At 41.6% G+C, this 19,517-nt stretch overlaps 1 protein-coding gene across 2 annotated transcripts in view; it reads left to right on the forward strand.

Annotated features, from left to right (window-relative positions):
• lypla1 (lysophospholipase 1) overlaps window positions 1-19,517 on the forward strand; it is a 93,364-nt gene that overhangs the window by 25,143 nt on the left and 48,704 nt on the right. Inside the window, exons 2-4 of one of the 2 annotated variants that reach the window (XM_087986392.1) lie at window positions 2,523-2,585; window positions 5,295-5,326; window positions 8,667-8,732. Coding sequence is in view for 1 of the 2 variants with exons in the window: in XM_043688339.2 (XP_043544274.1) it covers window positions 5,295-5,326; window positions 8,667-8,732 (98 nt within the window). In the remaining variant the exon portion in view is untranslated. The remainder of the gene's footprint in view (window positions 1-2,522; window positions 2,586-5,294; window positions 5,327-8,666; window positions 8,733-19,517) is intronic. The other variant, XM_043688339.2, reaches the window with a different exon arrangement.

The following is a 19,517-nucleotide window of genomic DNA, read 5'->3' on the forward strand; positions in this document are numbered from 1 at the left end:
AACTGGTACCACAATGTGGAGGCCACCAGCTGGTTTATGACCAGCACTCCACCCCTGTAAGAGAGCACTCAGTAGTCCTGTTCATCTGCCTAGGTGAGCTGAGACTTTGCCCTCCAGACCCCAGATAGAGGAGATGGGTGGTATTCCAGCTGCAACTCTAATTTCTCTGGCAGAGAGTCCACCCATCACGGACCAACCAGGAGTCCAAAACAGTTAGCCCAGTTGATCCTGGCAGAAGACAGAACACCACCTAGCACTTGCTCACCCTTGCCAGGTCAGCCAGCTCAGTGAGCATGAGCATATTATCAACCATAAGCCAAAAAGACCACGTCTGTGTCCGGTCCACACAGAACTAGCCCCGAGAACCACCTCTGCAAGAGGTACTGTGAAGGCTCCATGCAGAGGGAATACAGCTGGCAGGACAAAGGTCAGCCCTGACATACTCCTGAAGCGAAGGGTCGCCATTAGGGACCTGTTAACCTTTTAACCACCCAGTCAGCAGCAGTGTACAAATGTCAGATCTGGGTGATTGTGTCCTGAACTGCGTTGCCCGCAGAGTCCCGAGCAGATACTCTTGATCCTGTCAAACACCTGATCAGGAAAGCACACAACAAAAATATAAACGAGAAGGGCCCCGACCAGATGGATGTTGTTGTGAATCCTTCCGCCCAGGTCAATTTTAACCGGCTAGGGTGGGTCGTGTGTGTTAGCACAGACACCAGGTGAGAAGCCAGCACCCTGGCAAAAAGTTTGTAATCTCTGCGGAGGAGGGAGATCAGATGCCAGTTCTTGAGAGAACACAGGTCCCTCCTCTTTGGCAGCAGGGCTATGATCACCCTGTGCCAAGCTCTCCAGCAATCAGTCACTTCCCCAGCACCTGCGTGTAGTCATAGCATTCCCCCCCCCCCCCCCCCCCCTTCCTCTGTCTCCACCAATGACATTCCAGAGCGCACTGAAGAACTCCACAGAAGCCTGTCTGGCACTGTTGATTGGCTCATGGAAGCCAGGTGAGGGTATCGTTCAGTTCTTCAAAAACGACCAGAGTGTCAAGCCTTCTGGTGTCCTCTGGTCTGAGCTGTGGCAGGTCCTCCCACAGAATTCTGTGACCTGTCATACGCACCCCAGGACCCAACAAACTGCAGTCTCGAAGCACAGCCGCCTTCTCTCCACACTCCTGCCCCACAGAGAGGAGTCTGCATTGAGCTGACTGAGATGTGACTCCAGGTCAAGCATCTCCTTCTCCAACAGTTAAATCTTCGATTTCCTACCTCTTTGTCTGATTTGTACTTCTGACAGCCTTGCTCACGTCCCATTATCCCCTCCAGGAAGGGGAATTCCCCCCCCACCCTACTCCCTTCTCCAATTGGTCTAGAACCGCTTGTCCTCCAGCAGGTTGTTAAAATGCCTGAAAGTCCTTTAGCCCAAACAGGAGCGGTGTTACACCTGACTGGATTTCTTCCCAATATTCTATTTTGGGGGGAAGAGAGAGGAGAAGGAAGACCTCACTGGCAGAAAAAAGGTGCGATATCAGGGCAGTGACCTCCAGAGGGTCGAAGGGTAAATATGTCCTGCCAACAGTGACTGCAGGAAAAATATGGCCTTTCCATGTGTGTTGGTCGCAACAGTGATAGCTAGTGGGCTGACTATACTAGCTATGGCCTTGCTGTGTATCTGAGTGAAGGTAGGCCTTAATCCCTTGGCCTTTGATAAAGGGCCTAAAGGGGATGGGTTGTGGCCAGAACTGAAACAGCTGAACCCAAGGTCGTGGCTAGTGCAACAAGTGCAGTTGAAGCTTTTTATTTTGGGACTAGCCATGCTGTTCTGCCAGATGCTTCAGGGGTTTTCTGACATGTGGTCCTCAAACAATTGCAGCTGTTCTGGTTCTTAACGTACCTAGGTAACAGTAACAGTCCTGATTCCTAATGGGCCCATGCGATGCTGGCAGCAACAGCAACAGAAGAGGGACACCCTGGAAACAACCTGGGCCGTGGCCCCCGGTTCTATTGCTAACAACCCTAGTCAAGGATCTTATAGTCAACAAGATCCAGATGGTTCCACTCATTACAGAACGGTTCTGAGGAAGGCCACAATTTTTTTTCGTTGAAAATACCTTAGGTTGAAGTCCTGATTCCTTTCACCTAAGGGAGGTGTAGACTTGACCAATTTCACTGAGGACATTGACAATGGTTACATGAACATGAAAACTCACTCCAGCAAATAATTTTACTAAGGTTATGCATTTAATTACACAAGGGAAGAAACCTGTTAGATATTAGGTTTTTTTTAATCCATTAGTAGGCCTGAAGCAGTGAGTGTCCTTTTCCTAGAGGGTAGACCTACATTTGTTCCTAGCTAGGGGAAGATCAAATTTTGGAAGTAGGTATCAATTAATCAGTGTCACTTAGTATAGTTTCTTGGAGCAGTTTTGATTGCCTTGCGAGCTTAGAGGAGAATTTTCAACTTGTTTTCTTGATTGGATATAGATTTCTGATTTTTTTTTTTTTTCTCATTTTTTTTTCCAGGACAATGTCTAGGTGGTAAAGAAGTGACTGATATGCATTAGACTGAACTACAGTTTAGGAGAGGTTAGATACAACAACCTCCGCTCCTCTGTTTTTTTGTTTCAGATGTTGCATTCCTTTTCATGCAACCCCTCAAATGTTACATGAAAAACCCACTGATCTATTAAGATAATTGTGGTTTCACCTTGAAACTCAGGAGGAACAATGTGTGCTATGTGGGATTGAATTATGCTTCACACAGAAGAAGATGGCTTGATCGGGAAGAACCAGCATAGATTTGTAAAGGGAAAATCGCATTTAACTAAGTTGCTGGAGATTTTGAAGTGGTAGCAGGGTTGATGTGGGTAATGCTGTTATGAACATGAACTTTCAACAGGCATTTTGATACAGTGCCATGCAACAATTTTGTGAGAACTTGTAGCTCCTCAAAAGTGAGTACATTTGTGGTCATGGGATTATTTCCTAATATTCAGCCAGAGTAAAGGCTATATTTTGGCCTGAAGGAATGTTTATAGTATAGTTCCCCAAGGATTGATGTTGGGACCCTTTATTTTTCCTGATAAATATGAATGCTGTAGATCTTGATATGCAGGGAACAATTATATAACGTGAGGATGATACAAAAGTTGTAAGCACTATAAATTTGTGCGAAGGACAGTGTGAGACTTCAAAGGCATGTAGACAGACCAGTTGACGTGTACTGAACAGAAGATAAGTGACAGCTCAATGCAGAAACTAATACACTTTGGTAAGAAACAAATGAACAAGCAAGGTAAAATAAGAGTACAGTTCTAAAGAAGGTGCAGGACCTGAGTGTCACAGTGAATAGAACAACAGTATCCTGGTCTTTATTATTTGCAGCATAGAGTATACAAAGAGCGAGAGGATGATGCTTAATTTGTTTAAGATACTTGTTCGGTCCTCAGCTGTGTGAAAGTTTGGTTCCACACAGTAGGAAGGATGCAAATGCATTGAAGAAATTGCAGAAAAAACTTACAAGGGTCAATGATTCTATAACTGTGGGGGGGAAAAAAAAAGTAATTCTCATTGGTATTGTCACATTACTCAAAGGTGAAGCTTAAGCCAGCGTTAATTTTATTTAAGGGAAAAAACCTCCTAAAACTACAGTTCCTAAAAGGAGTAGTCTGATAAATAGCAAGTTCACAGTGAAGTGTGGATCGATGAAGGTGGTTTGAAAATAACAGAAAAGTTTCAAGAACTCGACCAGGAGGATTGCAAGTAGTGTTCTTGAAACCTGGTGAGTAGTAGGCAATGTAGATGGTTCATATTCCTGCTATGGTACATTAGTATGAATAGTTCAGATAGGGTATTTGGTGCAAATACGAGCAAGCTATGAAGTCATTGTTGATTTTGAGTTTCCCAAGTGTTGGAGCTGGTACCTGAAGTTCAGATTTCTTGCTCATGTCTTGGAGATGCTTTGATATCAAGGACATTTACTATCATCTCTGGAATTCAGGTCTTGTCCGTGTTGAATCAGGGCTGCAGTGAGGTCTGGGGGTGAATGTTTCTGGCAAAACGCAAAGTGAATATCAAATTGTGTTTTCTGTTGCTTTGCTAATGTTAGTGGTTAGTTGGTGATGTTACTGGCCAAATTGGATTTGCTACTCTTTAGTGTGACCAGCAAAATCAGGAATATGATTAAGATTTTCAGAAGTGTGAAGCGATTCGTTTTGACTGACCTGAAGAGGTTTTATAAACTAAATGATAAGATTTCAAATGAGGTGCAGAAACAGACATTAAGTTTACATATAGAAATCTTTTGAAGGTGACCAGTTGAGAATGCTGTTTCCAAACAAAAATGTTCTTTATAAAGATGTGCATTCCATAACTTTGTTTTTTTTTGTAATTTTGACTCCTTTTATAGAAGGAAACTCCTGTTCTTATCTGCTTTGGCCTACATGTGACTCTAAAGACACAGCAATCAGTTGACTCTTCACTGTCTGGGCAGCTTTTGGAGTGGGTGATAAATGCTGGTCCAACCAATGATGCTTACATCCTGTGAATGGTTTTGATATATTTTATCATTCAATCATAAAACGCCTAGATTTCCCCATTTGGAATGATATGTCTTAATTTACGTACCACATCTCTGCAAAGAAGCCAAAGTCTTGAACAGTTTGCAGAACAGAAGAAATTCCCAAGCATAGTAGTAAGGATGTGGAATGAAATGAGTGAAGTTGGCATTGTTCTCCTTTAAAATAGATAAAATTGGAAGAAAATTTCATGTTTCAAAATCCTTCATGATTTTGAAAGAGTAAGTGAGGCAAACTTGACAGTGGCAAGAGATCTGGTAATTGGTAGATGTACATTTTAAAGTAATTGCTAGAAATTGGGAGTTTTGATCCTGATGCGTTGCCTGAGTGGGGAGGTCAGGTTTGGCCATAACCTTTCAAAAAATAATTGCATAAATACTTGAAAGGGAAAAGTCTGTAAGGGAGTTGATCTGGCATTGATGGGCAAAATGACCTTTTTATGATTGCGTCAATTATCAGGATTTCAAATCTCTCTTGCCCTTGTCAAGCTGTGGTCAACTTGCATTGCAAGCTATTTATAAGGTGGTAAATGTTTTAGATGTCTGAGATATTTGAACTATTTTTGAGGAAATGATAGAATGGTGTGATAAAAGAATACGTCCGTCTCATTTGTATTTTCTGTGCAGAAAGTTTTTTGTTTTTCTTTAAGCTTCATGTTGATTTTATTGCTATAGTTTTTCTTAATCTATTTATTTTGTTATTCCCCTTTTACTTGTAGGTTATCTTTCTCCATGGATTAGGAGACACTGGGTAAGAGACTTTTTTTTGTTGTGTATAATATATTACTTCAGGTGTATAATGAAAATTGGTTATATTCAATATGTATTTGTCACTGATTTTTGAATAAATGTGTTCTAGTGTGTTGTGGGAATCGCATGTCTCATTCCTGAAATGTGGCTGGCTAGCCACCTTCAGAATGATTGATTGGCACTGCAAGAGCCCTTGGCACCCCTCATCCATGGGGGGATCAAAAAATGTGTATGGATTCTATGCTTTATTTTTCCCAACAAACCAGTATAGATATGCGATCAGACCCAAGTTTGTGTTAAGCACAGGGTTGATCACTTATGAGGAGGTGATGGCCAAATGGTTTTATTGCTATTAATTCAGAGGTATGGGTAATGTTCCAGAATCCTGCCATGGAAGATGATTAAAATTTGACTTCAAGTATTTTAAAAAATGAACTTGAGTATAATGGCGACCATGAAATGGTTGTCAATTGTCGGGGAGAAATTTATCTTGTTCATTTGTGTCCATTAGGGAAGGACACAACTATCCTTGCCTTGACTGGCCTGCATGTGACTCTAGACCTACAGCATTGTGATTGACTCTTAACAACCCTATGGGCGCTTAGTGGTTGACACTAAATGCTGGCCTAGTCAACAACCACCTCCTGTGAATGAATAATAAAAAACTGATTTTCCTGCCTCAATGATGACTTGACATCCCTTGTATGTGATGAGCATGCATTTGGCAAAGCTATGAGGAGAGAGTACAGGCACACTTAATGCTCAACCGTTGCCGTAATTATTATTTCTTGAATAATCTGAAAATTCACTAGAAAAGCCTTTGACCATTTGAGTGCTTCCCATAATAAAAATAAGCTGTGTAATAATTAGAAAATGTAGAAAAAGCATGATACCACTGATAATGGAGAGTTACTGAAGTCCTTCATCAAACTGTAATTTTGATAATGCCAATTTGGCAATAATGTTTTTTAGTGTATTAGAAAGCACAGCATGAAAATGAGCTTGTTCTTTTTCTGTTCAGGGCATACTGTCTTTTTTTTTTAACGTGCATGTGAGCTTGAAATGTTTTTCTGCAAACTACCCTTTTAAAAATAAATCAAGAAGTGAGAAACAGGAGTAGGCCATTCAACCCCTTGAGCCTCCTCTGCCATTCAGTAAGATCATGGCTGATCTGTGACCTAAATCCATTATGCCTGCCTGAGATTACCTCTTGATGATAATAATACAAACTTGTCTACCTGAGATTAAAGTTGAATTAACATTGACCGCCATTTTGAGAGAGAATTCCAAATTACCACTATACATTGTGTTTTAACATCTCTCTCAAATGGCCTGACCCAAATTCTTAGACTATGCCTCTTGCTTCTCGAATTTTCAACCAGTGGAAGTAGTTTATCTACTGTCTTTCATATAATGGCAGAATCCCGACAAAGCAGATATCAGCCATTCGGCCCACCGAATCTACACTTTGCAAAGAACATCCCACCCAGACCACCCCCTGCCTTATCCCCTGAAAACCTGCATAAGCCATGGCTAATCGACCTAGTCTACACATTTCTGAACAATATAGGACAATTTAGCATGGGAATCCACCTAATCTGTACATCTTTGAACTGAGGAATTTATCCAAGTTGTTATTGAATATTGTAAATAGCTGAGGCCCAAACACCACTAGTAGTGTCTTGCCAGTTTGAATACTTACCCATTATTCTAACTATTTCCTGTCACTCAGCCAATTTCCTATCCACGTCAGTAATTTGCCTTAAATTCCATGGGTTTCACTTTAGCGAACAGTCTCTTATATGGCACTTTATCAAAAGCCTCCATATAAATGACATCCATAGTCTTCCTTCTGTCCACCACTTTTGACACATCTTCAAAAAAACTCTTGATTTGTCAGGTGTGACCTATCCTTCATGAGATAGAAATGGGCAGTGTGGGGTTAGTTAACTATCAAGTTGGAGGCTATGTATGGGAGAGCTCCTGAAGTGATAAGGTTTTTGATGGTCTGAGAGATGATGGCTTGTTGATCAGAGGTGGGGTCATAATCGAGGGAACAGTACAAAGAGGTGTCAGAGTTGGTATCTGGCCTGAGCAATGTAAAGATCAATTCACTGAGCCCTCCACTATCACCTGATGAAGGAGCGTCGCTCCGAAAGCTAGTGTGCTTCCAATTAAACCTGTTGGACTATAACCTGGTGTTGTGTGGTTTTTAACTTTGGATGTTCTCAGCAGTGAAAGATTTGTGAGAAATGCTGAATAATAGGCGAAGATCATCTAAATCAGGCTGGTTGACTCGTTAAAAATAGCATGCGGACAATCCCACGTCTTTCGATCCAGATTTTAAAGTCTTCTGTTTCAGGTCTTCCACTGAGGACATATTATGAAATGTCTGCAGAATTGTGAAGTTCCTTGGCTGTTCAAATATTTGAGTACAATCCAGAGCTGCAACATTTACTGAGTCAAATACTTTGGATGAATGCAAGAAAGAGTGTGAAGAATTGTCCTACTGAACTCTGTTAATTCTCTTTCTCTCTCCACATAGACCTGCATATCTGCAGTAATTCCATCTCTGGAATTACTTCCTGTTTTGTATTCATTACTGCAGAGCTCCCAGTGAATTTTTATTGGGTTTTTTCATAGCCTTTATTGTCAAACAAAGAAATATGTTACAGGTATCTCTGGAAGGTATAATGCATACAATTTCTCTTGAAGGATTTCCTCAGCTAACAGATCAAAAAAAGTATGTCAGGATTTTGGTCCTGCAATGGGCAGCAGGGAAAAACTTCAACAGTTTCCACTTTATATGTGGAAACATCTATTTTAAGAAATACAAATGAGCATATTAAATAGATTTACAGATGTTGTTTAATTATTGAAGATCAAATTTATCTTGTGACAGCTATCTTCCAGCACTCAGCCACTCAATCGTGTCTTATGTTGTGCACTAAAAAGTATGATGGCCCAACAGAAACCTAGTCTATTGTTGAAAATTTGCAAAATTCCTAAAATAATCATTTAAAAAATTGTCATTTTCAAAGATATGCATCTTCTATTGGTCTGACATCTCCAGCTTTGGGCCTTGGCACTTCTCAATGAGGAAAGAAAGGTGGTTTTCCGTGTCTCGTTATGACCCTGAGCATAACGTTGAAAGGGCTGATGTAAGCAGTCTGATAAAAGATTTTAAACATGTGATTTATATTCAGGTTATTTGCTGTTTAGTTAATATTTGCACATATACACCCTTTTGGGTGTGCACGAATGTGGCTAACATCCATTGTAGCTGAGATTATTTCCCAGTTTATGTAAAATTCATATTCACTATCTTCTTTATTTTCTAGGTATGGCTGGGCAGAGGGCTTGACAGCTATCAGGGCACCACATGTAAAATACATATGCCCACATGCGTAAGTACTTTAATTTCATTTGTTCAATTTTGACTTCTGTGCCTGTACCAAAATAAAGTTTTATAGTTAATTGTTTTACTGAATTGAAGCACCTTATTACAGGTCTTGTCATTCTTGTGTTTCCTATATAATTGAATCTTTCTTCCATGCAAGTCTTGTGATACAACACAACTGAGTTTTATTGAGACAAGGTGAGGACTGCAAATGCCAGAGCGTCATAGAGATGTACAGCATGGAAACAGACCCTTGAGTCTAACTCGTCCATGCCGACCAGATATCCCAACCCAATCTAGTCCCACCTGCCAGCACCAGCCCATATCCCTCCAAACCCTTCCTATTCATATACCCATCCAAATGCCTCTTCAATGTAGCAATTCCTCTGGCAGCTCATTCCATACCCTCTGTGTGAAAAAATTGCCCCTTAAGTCTCTCTTTTTATATTTTTCCTCTCTGACCCTAAACTTATGCCCTCTAGTTCTGGGCTCCCCGACCCCAGGGAAAGGACTTTGCCTATTTACCCTATCCATGCCCCTCATAATTTTGTAAACCTCTATAAGGTCACCCCTTAGCCTCCAAGGGAAAACAGCCCCAGTCTGTTCAGCCTCTCCCTGTAGCTGAAATCCTCCAACCCTGGCAACATCCTCGTAAATCTTTTCTGAACCTTTTCACGTTTCACAACATCTTTCCGATAGGAAGGAGATCAGAATTGCATGCAATATTCTAACAGTGGCCTAACCAATATCCTGTACAGCTGCAACATGACCTCCCAACTCCTGTACTCAATACTCTGACCAATAAAGGAAAGCTTACCCAATGCCGCCTTCACTATCCTAAAGTGTAGCACTGGAAAAGCTCAGCAGGTCAGACAGCATCGAAGGAGCAGGAGAGTCTACGTTTTGGGCATAAGCCCTTCCTGACGAAGGGAATGTTGATGAAGAGAAATAAAATTTCTAAATGCTCACTGATAGAGGCGGATACTGTTTTTGAAAGACATACTTAGAGTCATAGAGATGTGCAGCATGGAAATAGATCCTTCGATCCCACTCGGCCATGCCAACCAGATATCCCAACCCAATCTAGTCTCTCTTGCCAGCACCCGGCCCATATTCCTCCAAACCCTTCTTATTAATGTGTCCATCCAGATGCCTTTTAAATTTTGCAATTGTACTAGCCTCCACCACTTCCTGTGGCAGCCCATTCCACACATTCACTACCCTCTGCATGAAAAAGTTGCCCCTTAGGTCTCTTTTATATCTTTTTTCCTCTCACCTCAAAATCTATGCTCTATAGTTCTGGACTCCCCTACCCAGGGGAAAAGACCTAACCTATTACCCTATCTATATCCGTCATGATTTTATAAACTTCTGCAATGTCACCGCTCAGCCTCAGACACTCCAGGGAAAATAGCCCCAGCCTCTTCCCTCTAGCTCAAGTCCAACCCTGGCAGCATCCTTGTAAATCTTTTCTGAACCCTTTCAAGTTTCGCAACATCCTTCCAATAGGAAGGAGACTAAAATTGCATGCAATATTCCAAAAGTGGTCTAACCAATGTCCTGTACAGCCTCAACATGACCTCCCAACTCCTGTACTCTGACCAATAAAGGAAAGCATACCAAACACCACCTTCGCTATCATATCCACCTGCAACTCCACTTTCAAGGAGCTATGAACCTGCACTCCAAGGTCTCTTTGTTCAGTAACACTCTCCTAGGACTTTACCATTAAGTGTATATGTCCTGGCCTGATTTGCCTTTCCAAAATGTAGCACCTTTCACTTATCTGAATTAAATGCCATCTGCCACTCCTCAGCCCATTTGCCCATCTGAACAAGATCCTGTTGTAATCTGAGGTAACTGTCTTTGCTGTCCACCATACCTCCAATTTTGGTGTCATCTGCAAATGTACTAAGTATACTTCTTAAGCTCACATCCAAATCATTTGTATAAATGATGAAAAGTAGTGGACCCAGCACTGATCCCAGGGCACTCCACTGATCACAGGCCTCCACCACCACCTCCCTCTGTCTTCTACCTTTGAGCCAGTTCTGCATCCAAATGGTGAGCTCTCCCTATATTCCATGAGATCTAACCTTGTTAACCAGTCTCCCATGGGGGAACCTTGTCAAACGCCTTGCTGAAATCCGTATAGATCATACCTACCGCTCTGCGCTCATCAATCCTCTGTTACTTCTTCAGAAAACTCAATTAAGTTTGTCAGACATGATTTCCCTCGTACAAAGCCATGTTGGCTATCTCTAATCAGTCCTTGCCTTTGCAAATACATGTACATCCTGTCCCTCAGGATTCCTTCCAACAGCTTGTCCACTACCAACGTCAGGGTCGCCAGTCTGTAGTTCCTTGGCTTGTCCTTACCAACTTTCTTAAATAGTGACACCATATTAGACAACCTCCAGTCTTCTAATACCTCACCTGTGACTATTGATGATACAAATATCTCAGCAAGAGGCCCAGCAAACACTTTCCCAGCTTCCCACAGAGGTCTAGGGTACACCTGATCAGGTCCTGGGGATCTTTCTGCTTTTATGCGTTTAAAGACATCCAGTACTTCTGCTCTATAATATGGACATTTTTCAAGATGTCACCATTTATTTCCACATTCTATATCTTCCATGTCCTTTTGCAGAGTAAACACTGATGCAAAATAATTGTTTAGTATCTTCATCTCCTGCAGCTCCATACAAAATCTGCCTTCTTGATCTTTTAGGGGGTCCTATTCTCTCCCTAGTTACCCTTTTGTCCTTAATGTATTTGTAAAAACCCTTTGGATCCTCCTCAACTCTATTTGCCAAAGCTATCTCATGTCCCCTTTTTTGCCCTCCTGATTTCCCTCTTAAGTATACTCCTATTGCCTTTATAATTTTCTAAGGATTCACTTGCTCTATCCTGCCCATAGCTGACACAAATTTTCTTCTTTTACTTAACCAAACTCTCAATTTCTTTAGTCATCCAGCATTCCCTACACCTACCAGCCTTTCCTTTCACCCGAACAGAAGTATACTATTTCTGGACTCTTGTCTCATTTCGGAAGGCTTCCCATTTTCCAGCTGTCCCTTTACATATGAACTTCTGCCCTCAATTGGCTTTTGAAAGTCCTTGCCTGATACTGTCAAAATTAGCCTGCCTCCAATTTAGAACTTCAACTTTTAGATCCGGTCTATCCTTTTCCATCACTATTTTAAAACTAATAGAATTATTAGATTAGATTAGATTACATTATGGGGCCAGCGACCAAAGTGCTCCCCTACTAAGACCTCAGTCACCTGCCCTGCCTTATTTCCCAAGAGTAGTTCAAGTTTTGCACCTTCTCTTGCAGGTACATCCACATATTGAATCAGAAAGTTTTCTTGTACACACTTAAGAAATTGCTCTCCATCTAAACCTTTAGCACTATGGCGCACTCAGTCTATGTTTGGAAAGTTAAAATCCCCTACCATAACCACCCTGTTATTCTTGCAGATAACTGAAATTTACTTTTACAAATTTGTTTCTCAATTTTCTGCTGACCACTAGGGGGGTCTATAATACAGTCCCAATAAGGTGATCACCCCTTTTCTTATTTCTCAGTTCCGCCCAAATAACTTCCCTGGATGTATTTCCAGGAATGTCCTCCCTCAGTACAACTATCCCTTATCAAAAACACCACTCCACCTCCTCTCTTGCCTCCCTTTCTGTCCTTCCTGTAGAATTTGTATTCTGGAACATTAAGCTGCCAGTCTTGTCCATCCCTGAGCCACATTTCTGTAATTGTTATGATATCCCAGTCCCATATTCCTAACCATGTCCTGAGTTCATCCGCCTTCCCTGTTAGGCCTCTTGCATTGAAATAAATGCAGTTTAATTGATCAATCCTACTTTGTTCTCTGCTTTGTCCCTGTCTGCCCTGACTGTTCGATTCTTCTCTCAACTGTACTAGTCTTAGATTGCTATCTGTTCTCACTATCTCCCTGGATCCCACACCCCTACTGTACTAGTTTAAATCCTCCAGAGCAGCTCGAGCAAATCTCCCTACCAGACCCCTTCAATTTTAGGTTCCATCCATCCTCCTTGTACTGGTCACTTCTACCCCAGAAGAGATTCCAATGATACAAAAATGTGAAATCTTCTCCATACACCCTCCAGTTCCTCAGCCATGCACTCATCTCTATCCTCCTATTCCTATCCTCACGAGCTTGTAGTACCAGGAGTAATCCAGATATTACTCTCTCGAGGACCAACTTTTTAAAATTCCCACCTAACTTTGTATTCAGAATCTTTTTTTTTCCCCTTCCTTTGTCGTTGGTCCCAATGTGCACAATGACCTCCTGCTGGGCCCTTTTTTCCCTCTTAAGAACATCCTGCACCCCCTCTGAGACATCCTTGATCCTGGCACCATGAAATGTCAAATTGTGGCCCCAGCCCTGATCCCTGTTACAGGTTGCCAGCCTAAAAAGGCCCCGCCTTTTCTTTTATTTGCTAGCTTTTGCTCCATCCACACTAATACTACCTCCAATTCTTACATTTAAGTAGATTCAGGCTGAGTACCTTTTTTTTTTTTAAAAACCCCTTTTACATCTACTTTTTACAATATATTACTTTCTTTATTTCCCCTTTAACTATCCTGCTTGTTATCTCCTCCAAAGAATTTTGTAAATTTGTCAGGCATAATTTCTCCTTCATGAAGGTATGCTGAATTTGCTTCATCATATTGTGTTTTATAATAGACTTTAATGTATTCCTAATATTGGACATTAACTGGCCTGTAGTTAGCTATTTTGTCTCCTTCACTTTTAGAAATAAAGCAATTTTCTAATCCTCTGGAGTATTTCTCAAATCTTAAGGATTCATGGGCGGTTATTGTCAGTGCATCCAGTATTGCTGTAGTCCTTTTAATATTCTTGGATGTATTCCAATAGCTCCAGGGGATTTTCCGGCTTTAGCCCCATTAGTTTCCCAAGCACTACTTCTGTCATGATAGTTATTGTATTTATTTCCAGTCATTTTTCTCCCCTTGTATATTTTGTAGTTTTGGGATGTTATCAGTGTCTTCCACAGTGAAGACTGGTGCAAAGTACTTACTTAACTCCTCTGCCATTCCCTGGTCCTACATTATTTTCCCAGTCTCATTCTCTAAAGTGCTGAAAATGTGTTGCTGAAAAAGCGCAGCAGGTCAGGCAGCATCCAAGGAGCAGGAGAATCGACGTTTCGGGCATAAGCCCTTCTTCAGGACTGGCCTTGGATGCTACCTGACCTGCTGCGCTTTTCCAGCAACACATTTTCAGGTCTGATCTCCAGCATCTGCAGTCCTCACTTCCTCATTCTCTAAAGTGCCTGTGTTGTATTTCACTTTGGCTTCCCTCCCTTTATATACTGGAATAAACTCTTGATGTCAGTCTTGATATTTACAATTTTACCCTCCAGGTGTGTCTTTTTCTTTAAGACTTTCCCAATCCTCTGGCTTATCACAAACCTTTGCCTTATTGTATGTTGTTTTTCTTTCAATCTGATACTATCCAAGTTAACCATGGTTTGCTTATTCTTTTCCTTGCATCCTTGTTCCTCATTGGTCACAGCAACGACATATTCTAATGAACTATTTTCTTAAATGACGATCATTGATCCTCAACTGTTTTTGCTGCAAAGCTGCTTTACCAGTCCCGTGTAGTCAGTGCTGTCCTCATTCCTCTTCCAATAACCCTTGTATAAGCTTAGTACAATTTTCCTATCCCAAGTTCCTGTTCAAACGGAGTGCTAAATTCTGCCATGTGAAGTCCACTGCTTCTGAGGGGATCTTCTACTCTGGTTTGTTTGTTTGTTTGCTGTTCTTTATTACCTGCCCTCATTACCTCCTGAAATTATTCTCCATTCCGCGATATTGCTACTGTTAGTGTACCTATGGACTGCTTCAACCGGCCTGGTCTTGCTGTTTTATTTCTCTTCTCCACCCATAAGGATTATGCTTCTGCTTCAAGATCATTTCTTGTGCTTAATATTTCCCAACAATGCTGGTCCACCACCCTTTCTTTAAAAAGTTACATCCTTGGGAGAAAGTGAGGACTGCAGATGCTGGAGATCAGAGCTGAAAAATGTGTTCAGGAATCTTAAAGAAGAGCTTATGCCCGAAACGTCGATTCTCCTGCTCCTTGGATGCTGCCTGACCTACTGCGCTTTTCCAGCAACACATTTTTCAGCAAAGTTACATCCCTGTGAATATTCACCTTGTAATGCTTTCTCTCTCGTGGCCATAAGATCATCCTCCACCTACATTTGTACTGTTAATTCGTCAGATCGATGGGTCATCTTCAGGGTGCAAACTGTAGTTAGTGGAAAACAAGAATCGGTGTTAGGTCCTCAGCTATTTATGATCAATATTAAATGCTTTCTTAGAGGCTTGTTGGTTGTTTTGTCAGCAAAAGATAGTAGGTTGGAAGGCAAATGGAGTTTACAGATAATCTGTAAATGGATAATGCCTTGATAAAAGAGTGAGCAAAAATTTGGAGGTAGAGTATATGTGAGATTGGAAATGTGTTGCTGGAAAAGCGCAGCAGGTCAGGCAGCATTGTCCATTTTGTCAGGAAGAATAGATTCCAGGAGTAGGCCATTTGGCCCTTTGGTCTGCTCTGCTATTTCAAGCTGATAATGGTTGATCCTCTATCACAATGTCATATTCCTGCTTTTTTCTCAAAGCCCTTCATGCCTTTTAAAATGTAAAATGTAAATTATTTCTTGAATGTGTTCAGTGACATGGCCTTCACAGCCTGCTGTGGTAAAGAATTTCACAGGTTCAGTACACTTTTTTGAAATTTTTCTTCCCCTCCAATCCTTAATGGTTCACCCCCTACCCAGAGATGGCAGCCCCTAGTTCAAGACTCTCCAACCATGGAAAGCATCCTCCCTGAGCCAAGTCTGTTTAGTCCTGTTAGTTTTGTTTCAATCAGATCCTCTCTCACCATTCTAAACTCTGGTTCATCTGGGTCTATATACACTAATGTCTCCTATTAAGACAGTCTTGCCAACCCTGGCGTCAGCCTAGTGATCCTTCACTGCACTCAATCTATGGCAATTATGTCCTTTCTTGGGTGGGGAGACCAAAACTACATGCAGTACTCCTATGTGTGATCTTACCAAGGCCCTTTAACTACAGTAAGATATCCCTACTTCTGAACTCAAATCCTGTTCCAATAAAGGCTGATATACCATTTGCATTTTGAATTGCTTGCTGAAACTGCCTATCTGTTTTTATTGACTGGTGTATAGGAACACCAGATCTCTTTGTCCCTCCATGTTGCCCCATTGTTATGGAGCAGACCAAATCACCTCAAAACATTCAGAAGGTAGTCTGGACCCTAAGTCTTTTTTTTTATTATTGTAAGGTGTTGCATTCCAGATGCAATTGTTGGTCAAACTACTTGACGTTAAGTAAAACGCACTTGTGTTTTAACTGTAGTGTAAAAATAGACAAAATAAGCATAAGAAAAGAATCTGAAACTATTGAAATGCTTAACAAAATAATAGATGTATTAACTACTAAAATAACTGTTCCAATATAGTAAAATCTCAAACATACCCTTGGCAAAAGACAGTTTCAGTAAATCGGATTGTCTTACAGGCAATGGAGAACTAGCCATTTGGATACAGAACTGGCTCAAAGGTAGAAGACAGAGGATGATGGTGGAGGGTTTTTCAGATTGTAGGCCTGTAACCAGTGGAGTGCCACAAGGATCGGTGCTGGGTCCTCTGCTTCTGTCATTTACACAAATGATTTGGAATGCGAGCATAAGAGGTACAGTTAGTAAGTTTGCAGATGACACCAAAATTGGAGATGTAGTGGACGGCGAAGAGGGTTACCTCATTACAACAGGATCTGGACCAGATGGGCCAATGGGCTGAGAAGTGGCAGGTGGAGTTTAATTCAGATAAATGCGAGGTGGTGCGTTTTGGGAAAGCAAACCTTAGCAGGACTTATACACTTAATGGTAAGGTCCTAGGGAGTGTTGCTGAACCAAGAGACCTTGGAGTGCAGGTTCATAGCTCCTTGAAAGTGGAGTCACAGGTAGATAGGATAGTGAAGAAGGCATTTGTTATGCTTTCCTTTATTGGTCAGAGTATTGAGTACAGTAGTTGGGAGGTCATGTTGCGGCTGTACATGACATTGGTTAGGCCACTGTTCGAATATTGCGTGCAATTCTGGTCTTCCTCTTGGAAAGATGTTGTGAAACGTGAAAGGGTTCAGAAAAGATTTAAAAGGATGTTGCCAGGGTTGAAGGACTTGAGCTATAGGGAGAGGCTGAACAGGTTGGGGTGGAGCGTCGGAGGCTGAGGGGTGACCTTATAGAGGTTTACAAAATTATGAGGGGCATGGATAAAATAAATAGACAAAGTCTTTTCCCTGGGGTCGGGGCGTCCAGAACTAGAGGGCATAGGTTTAGGATGAGAGGGGAAAGATATAAGAGACGTAAGGGGCAACTTTTTCACGGAGAGGGTGGTACGTGTATGGAATGAACTGCCAGAGGATGTGGTGGAGGCTGGTACAATTGCAACATTTAAGAGGCATTTGGATGGGTATATGAATAGGAAGGGTTTGGAGAGATATGGGTCGAGTGCTGGCAGGTGGGACTAAATTGGGTTGGGATATCTGGTCAGCATGCACAGGTTGCACCGAAGGGTCTGTTTTGAGACCAGCATGGAAAGATATATATTGTCGCTTGCAACGGCAGCTTCAAGACCCCAGTAACTGCTATTACTGCAAAACTAAAAATCGTGGTACTGTGGGAGCTTGATCCCACCCATTCAGGCTGCTTATGTTCTTAGATTAGATTAGATTACTTACAATGTGGAAACAGGCCCTTCGGCCCAACAAGTCCACACCGACCCGCCGAAGTGCAACCCACCCAGACCCATTCCCCTACATTTGCCTCTGCACCTAACACTATGGGCAATTTAGCATGGCCAATTCACCTGACCTGCACATTTTTGGACTGTGGGAGGAAACCGGAGCACCCGGAGGAAACCCACGCAGACACGGGGAGAATGTGCAAACTCCACACAGTCAGTCGCCTGAGGCAGGAACTGAACCCGGGTCTCTGGCGCTGTGAGGCAACAGTGCTAACCACTATGCCACCGTGCTTCCCACAAATTCTAATTTAAGAAAAAACCCAGGCCCCTCAAGCTGCTTACTAGTGGCTCTGATTAGACTGGGAGAAAGTGAGGACTGCAGATGCTGGAGATCAGAGCTGAAAAATATGTTGCTGGAAAAGCGCAGCAGGTCAGGCAGCATCCAAGGAGCAGGAGAATCGGCGTTTCGGGCATAAGCCCTTCTTCAGGCTCTGATTAGACTGCTTGCTTGGCCAGTGGTTAACACAGCTTTCAGGCTATCAAATGCCTTCTGGCATTCCTTTTGTCCACTGAAATTTTCTGCGCTACTTCAAATCAGTCAGTGGAGCAACCACACTGCTAAAATTCTGTACAAACTTCCAATAAAAACCTCTCAATCCCAGGAATCATAGTACTTCCCTCTTTGTCAATCGTGTGAGAAGCTCCCTAATAACATATGTTTTCACATCCTATGGGGCCATCTTTCCCTGTTCAATAACATGGTCCAGGAACGTGACTTGATCTTTTGCGAACTCACTCTTAGCCAAGTTCATCACCAAGCCTGCTTCTCAAAGTTGATTGCACAATTTCATTGGATGCTCCAAATGTTCCTTCCATGTATGATTAAAGATCACCACCAGATAGTCAATGTACACCACACAATTGGGTAGTCCTGAAATGACTTCATTGATTAGAGTTTGAAATATGACTGGTGCATTTTTCATACCAAATAGCTTGATTTTAAACTGGTATAGTCAATTTGACACCATGAAAGCCCCAAACTTCCTTTTACTTTTTCTGATGAAAGTACTTGACAGTATCCTCTGAGTAAGTCCAACTTTGAGAAGTTGCTTGTCCAACCTTCTCAACACCATCTTCCAGATATGGCAAAGGTATAAATAAGTTTTTGTAATTGCATTGACTTTGAAACTCCACACACAATCATTGGCTACTATCTGATTTTAGCATAGTTACTGTGGGGGAGCTCCATTTGCTGCAGTTCAATTCAATTATAATGTCTTGTACATGCATTCAATCTCTTTAATCTGTGGCAATTTTAGAGGATTAAGTCTATAAGGAGTTGATAAATGTGGAGCTGGAAAAAACACAGCAGGTCAAGCAGCACCAAGAGCAGGAGAGTCGATGTTTTGGGCAGAACCTTTCATCAGGACTATAAGGATGTTGCTTGTATAGCATTTCTTTTGCCTACATCATGTAATCAGATTAGTACTTCCCAGCTTATTCCCACATATCTCCCCATGTGATTGTTATAACATTCAATTCATTTTTGATTTTCCTCTGGAAGATAACTCAATTTATTCAAATTTTTAAGAACTTTCTCATTTAAGTTGAGGAATGTCCAGTTCAGAATCATCTGAGCTTGTTTCTTCATTTTGTGCTGTAACCGGTAACACCATCTTTTGCTTTTCTTCCTTATCAAGATACATTTTGAGCATATTCACGTGACGTACTGAGATTTCTTCCTTCCCTGACGTAAATAGTTCACCTCACTCACTCAGTTTCTTTTCAATTTGATAAGACCCACTAAACCTTGCCCTTTAAAAATTTGCCTACCATTGGAAGTAACACTAACACTTTATCTCCACTAGCAAAGTTGCAAATTTGATTTTTTTTTTCGTCTGCTTCCTGTTTCATCACTGCTCTGCAACCTTTTAAATGCTGTCTAGCCAACTCA

This window comes from Chiloscyllium plagiosum, unplaced genomic scaffold (assembly GCF_037043375.1).
Source record: "Chiloscyllium plagiosum isolate Xiang-an unplaced genomic scaffold, Cpla_swu_hap1 HiC_scaffold_4, whole genome shotgun sequence".
NCBI lineage: Eukaryota > Metazoa > Chordata > Chondrichthyes > Orectolobiformes > Hemiscylliidae > Chiloscyllium > Chiloscyllium plagiosum.